The 6,000-nt window shown below is 47.9% G+C and overlaps 1 protein-coding gene across 1 annotated transcript in view; it reads left to right on the forward strand.

The window, feature by feature from the left end:
• The window catches only part of PAH (phenylalanine hydroxylase), an 89,050-nt gene that overhangs the window by 23,215 nt on the left and 59,835 nt on the right, over window positions 1–6,000 (forward strand). The window contains exon 3 of the mRNA XM_004700348.2: window positions 1,356–1,539. Coding sequence (XP_004700405.1) covers window positions 1,356–1,539 — 184 coding nt within the window. The remainder of the gene's footprint in view (window positions 1–1,355; window positions 1,540–6,000) is intronic.

Consider the following 6,000-nt stretch of genomic DNA (forward strand, 5'->3'; position numbering starts at 1 on the left):
TGTCTAACACCTCAGCTTGCTCCCACCGCAGAGCCCCCACCCAGCCCTGCACTGATTATTCATTAGTGTACATCCCTGTTTGGGTCCTTCATTGCCGTTGAGTCGTTTCCGACTCCTGGCAAACCTGTGGGCGCAGACTGGAGCCATCCCTTAGGGTCTTCAAGGGGGAGCCCATGGGAAACAGATTGCCAGGCTTGTCTTCCGAGCTTCCTTCCTCTAGATGGATTTGAACCGCCAACCTTTCACCTGCTAGTGGAGTGTTTCACCAACTGTGTCTTCCAAGGAGTCTTTACTGTAAGATATATGAGAGTTATTGATTGTATTTGTCACTAGCCCTCTCACACTTGAGTGTAAGCATCTTGGTCTGTGCATCCCAAGTGCCGGACAATGACTGGTGCACGATGAGTGCTGCATGTATATGTGTTAGTTAACTTACTAAATAACAGGGCAAGATATGACAAAATACCAATTTATAAACTATCAAGGGCTCATGAGGGAGGGGGGAGGGGGGAGGGAGGGGAAAAATGAGGAACCAAAGGCCGGGGGTTTAGTGGAGAGAAAATGTTTTTGAGAATGATGTACAAATGCGCTTTACACAATTGATGTGTGTATGGATTGCAATAACAGTTGTATGAGCCCCTAATAAAATGTTTTAAAAAAACCCAAAAAACTCCTAAGGATGAGTGCATTAGATCGCACAGTGGCTGGAACAATGGCTCAAACAGAAGGACCATTGTAAGGATGGCATGTAGGTTTGCTGCGGGTTGGATTTGACTCAATGACACTTAACAACAACAGCAACAACAACAACAACACACTAGGTTATTTTTACTGAGCATTTACTCTGTGCGTGTGCCAGCCAGGGTGTTCATATCATCTCTTCCAATGTGCCCCGCAAGTTTTCAGAGGAGGAATCAGTAAGACCTTCAAAGCAGAGAGAGGGAACTGAGGGTTAGAAACATCAGAGCAGGTTGTTTTCAGGTCTCACAGTCCGTGCCTCTTAGAGTTTCGATTTAAATCCAGGAAAGCTGACTTCCGCGGGCCCATTCAAAGAGTTCCAGTCGTGCTTCTGTCGACTTGATTGGCTCCATGACATTTCGTTTGGGAAAAGGATGTTTGAACTCTGTCTCTCACCTCTTGCCTTTGTCTCTTAGCTTTGCAGGAGAGAATGTAGACCCCCTTTGCCACCACAAGTATTTGCTTTGACTCTTAGAACGAGCCTGCCTTTTCAATCTCTACATTTCATTTTCAGTGAGCTTCCCTCTGGCTTTCTCCTTTCACGACTTCTCCCCTCTGTGATTCCTCCTGACCACCCTGGTGGCTATCCCACTTACGCTCCCAATGTTTCCTTCCAGGAGAATGATGTCAATCTCACCCACATCGAATCCAGACCTTCGCGGTCAAAGAAAGACGAATATGAATTTTTCACTTTTCTGGATAAACGCAGCATCCCTGCTCTGGCCAACATCATCAAGATCCTGAGGCACGACATCGGTGCCACTGTCCATGAGCTTTCCCGGGACAAGAAGAAAGATACAGGTGAGAATTAGAGGAGCTTACTGACACAAGGACCCTGTCATTTTTTCATAAAATAGTGGCCCCATGTACAGATCAGGGCTCTCGACATATGGAGTCCAGGACACATAAACCCCTCAGGAACAGTAATAGGAGTAGTGATACCATGAGGTTTGCGGGAAGGTGGAGGGAGGAGGAGAAAGGGGGAACCAGTTGCAATAATCTACATATAACTGCTCCACCCCAGGGGGATGAACAACAGAAACATGGGTGAAGGGAGACAGCGGATGGTGTACGATATGGAAATAATAATAATTGATAATTTATCAAGGGTTCACGAGGGTGAGAGGGTAGAGGAGGGAGGGGGAAAAAGAGGAGCTGATACCAAGGGCTCAAGTAGAAAGAAAATGTTTTGAAAATGATGGTAACATAGGCACTTGAGACAATTGATGTATGGATTGGTATAAGAACTGCAAGCGCCCGCAGTAAAATTATATAAAAATTTTAAATTATAAAATTAAATATATATATTTTAATAATGGCCCAAATGAATACCAACCCTGGAAGACTATTGGAAGGTTAAGCAAGAAGATGTAAGGAAGGCACCCAGAACAGTACTTAACATGTTATGGTCAGTTGTAAGACTAGAAATTGACCTTGAGTTGGTCTCCACTCGTGGCAACCCCATAGATAAAAACTAGAAATGCTCCGCTGGTTTCCGTGGCTGTGGATTTCTGGAGCAGGTTACCATGCCTTTCTTCGGAGGCACCTCTGGGTAGATTCAAAGGGACAGCTTTTCAGTTAGCATCCAGGTACTAAACTACGTACACCACCCAAGGGACCCCAGAGAATTCATACCAAACCCACTGCCATCAAGTAGAATCCTCCTCATAGTGACTCTATAGGACAGAGAACTGCCCCTTTGCCCTTCTGAAGCTGTGGAATCTTTATGGAGCAGAAAGCCTCATCTTTATTCCCTGGAGAGGCTGGTGGTTTCAAACTGCTGGCCTTACGATACCACCAGGGTTCCTTGGTGCATGGCATGGGCTGAATTGACAGCATGCCGTTGTTGTCATCATTGCGGTCACCCTGAGAAGGATATAGAAGAACAGGTGGCTGCTCTTTTAGGACTGAAACATATTCAGACAAACTATTTTTTTACTCTAAATAACCCAATCGTTAGTATTTCCATGTTAAAGTCAAATATTTCTTTTAAAAAGGTTGAAGGCTGTAGGGCAAGAGGACGTCAGTTTCTGTCGCTAAACAGAGCACATGAATAGGAGAGGTGCTTTAAATGGAGACAGGTGCCACCTTGTGAAGCAGACCCCTGAAACACTATCCGAAAGGTAGCTTCCAGGCCTAGGGTGGGGACTGCTCCTGTCCTGCCTTTGGCTTCCTGTCCCCAAGGCAAGGAAGTCCAGCCCAGGATTCTGCCCGAGCTGAAGGTGAAGGGCCAGCTGTGCAGATGGGCTCTGGTCCCTGGGGAGTGAGGCCTGGGAATGCCATGCCCAGCCCAGTTTCCCTGTTTTTCCCCATCAGCCTCCCAAGCTGCTTCCCTGATGACTGCCCTCGCCTGCTTTTCCGGCCACCTGCTCCCAACAGGAGCGACATGGCCTCCAGGACAAAGGGCTAGTCAGATCCCGGGGCAGCTCTGCCTGTGGTTGGAGCAGGTGGAACTGGGCGGGCGGGGGCCTGGGGGCCGGGAATTCAAAGCAATGGGCTGTCAGGCAGGCAGTATCTTGGGGAGCCTTGGAAGGTGTATACAGATTGGCTGAAGGGCTGGAGGGTGTGCAGGGAGATTCCTCAGGGAGCTGTGGTCAAGCTCAGACCCCTGAACCGGAACGCTCCACACGGGGCACACTTCAGGGCAATTTTCTGGCTCTCTAAGTCTGCCACTGTATGCAACAGGAAGTAACAAAAGTCTCCACCCTACAGGACAGATGAAAGCGCACAAGTAAACCACCGAGTTCAGTACAGAGCATGTTTTAAAGATTGAAAGGATGTGCTCTACGCTTACCTTGGATTCTCATTGTTATAAACAGTGGTATGTTGTTCTGGTTAAGGGCCCTCGAGTTGGTGCTTAGTGACCCAACACACAAGCGAAGGAAACCCTATTGGGTCCTGCGCCATCCTCACCAATGGCGTGATATTTGAGGTCCTTTTTGCAGCCACTGTAGCCATCCATCTTGTTGAGCACCTTCCTCTTCTTTGCAACCCCTGTACTGTAGCAAGCATGGTGTCCTTCTCCAAGGACCGGTCTCTCCTGACAACATGTCCAAAGTATGTGCTCTAAGGAGCACTCTGGTTTATAATGGTCTGAGTGCCCGCAAACATATACAGCTCAAACCAAGAACCAGCAGGTCCAGCTCATGAGGCCCCCGTGTTGGCACAGAGTGGAACTGCAGCATGGGGTTTCTTGTCTGAAATCAGTATGAAGCCAACGCTTCTTCCATGGTGCCAAAGACGGGTTTGAACTACCAACCTTTAGGGCAAACTGCACCACCTTCCCGGGCACTTTGGTGTGAGCATAGGGATCCCCCCACAAGCCACACACCTACTTTTGCATAGAGTCTGAGATTGGAAAAATTTCCTCAGAAGTTGTGTGGTCCCCTGGGAGTTTTCATGAGATGAACCAAGACTATGATTTGCCTCGAGGCACAGTGTGGTTGGCTGGTGTGCAGCTTCCAGACAGTGTGCGCATGCTGTGTTCCAGGCACTGTGGTAGGAGCTTTGGGGAGAGAGGGTGAAAACAGCCTGGGTTTAAAGAGCCCAGGGTCTGGCAAGGGAGAGGGGCCCCCTGAAGCCAGGCTGAAGGACTTGGTGCCCGTGCCACTGTTCACCATTTACTTGCAAGGACTCAGTGAATGGGGGGGTTTAAAAAAACAAAGGGGGCTATGCTTCACTCAGAGGGTACACAGCATCCTGAAGAGGCCCAGTGTGGCCTGCCTTGGTTTCTTGGCAGGGTCCCTCACCTCTGTGCTCAGAGTGGTAGCGCTTTTGTCCCTGAAGCTGAGCTGGGGTTTTAACTACAGTTGGAAAACCTGTGAAGGCTGCCCTTTAAAAAGTACATGTTTCCCCACCCGGGTTTTGTCCGGGTGATTCTCATCTCATCCCGTAATGGTTGCCTCCGTCTGTAGCTGTTTTGCTGATCTTCTTTTACCAGTTATGTCTGAGAGGATGCTGACTCATCATGACTCCCCGCCTGTGTCAGAGCAGAATTAAATATATGCATTTAATGATGTATATTAAGGATTTGTAATGCAATATTAATTATATATTTATATATTAATTTAATTAAATATATTTATATGTATATTAAATGAATCATTGGCCTTTCCAGCACTCTTCACAAGCGCAGTTCAGTTCTATTAGTGATGTTTATCCTGTAGTTTTGGAGGACTGGGTTTGTTTTGGGAACTCAGCCACCAGGCCTTTGTCCAAGGTTGGAAGGACATGCACCAGCACACCTGGAAGACTTGGACCTTTAGGCTCTGGCTGGCAGCCGAATGTGTTACCCAGGTGCAACAGAACTGAGACCTTAAGTTGCGTGTAAGTGAACCACTGCTGATGGCATGCGCCTGGCTGACCTTCCAGCTGTGGGGAGGAGGGGCCCATTGGGTTTCCGGGTATATTTTGTGAAGGGGAGTCTGGTCCAGGGATGGATCTTCTACTGGGGGTGGGTTGCTCTTTCCCTGGGACTCCGCGGGAGAACGATTAGAGGAAGAAAAGCATCGCGGTAGAGCTGAGCCTTTGATTCTTTCTCTGGACAAAATGCCCTTTATCTTGAGGTGCTCAGCTCCCCAGGCAGGTCTGACAGCAGGTTGAAGCGGGAGAGCTGGACCCCTCCAATCAATGAGGCATAACGATTCCATTCTCATCTTTAAACCGTTCAAAAGGCCGCATGGGTGATAGAAAATGAAAGTTTTCAGTTTCTTAATTGCTAAAGTCCCCCACCCAAAACAGCTTAAGGGAAGGTTAATTATGGTGACATGTTAAAGAAATCCCAACCTTCTCAAATGCCTCCCGGAGAAGCAGCCAATGTGGGTTTAATAGGATTTTAATCCAGAGACTCTTTGGAATACTTGCGATCTATTCTCCTGCTACCCTCTCTCTTGATGAAATCAAGTCCTTCCTTGACCCGACATGAAAGGGCATTAATATCTTCCATCGATCAATCTGCTAATCCTTTTACCTTTTCCTTTGAGTCTTCTGCATGACATTACATTGCACAGGGGCAGGTGGGGGTGGTGTGGGTGGAAAATTCCTACATGGAGCAGATTGCAGCCAAGGACAAGCTGAAGGTAGACAGGGCGTGGGAGCGTCACTTGCTGAGGGAGTTCTCACCCTGGAGTGGATTTCCAGAAGCAAATGGACACTCCATGCTGAAGCGTGTGTGTGTGTGTGTGTGTGTGTGTGTGTGTGTGTGTGTGTGGTGGGGAGATTATAAGAAAGCTTTGGTATATAATCAAAGTGAGTACAGAGTGC

This window comes from Echinops telfairi, unplaced genomic scaffold, assembly GCF_000313985.2.
Source record: "Echinops telfairi isolate 266 unplaced genomic scaffold, ASM31398v2 ScPeMD7_2;HRSCAF=8, whole genome shotgun sequence".
NCBI classification, from domain to species: Eukaryota; Metazoa; Chordata; class Mammalia; order Afrosoricida; family Tenrecidae; genus Echinops; species Echinops telfairi.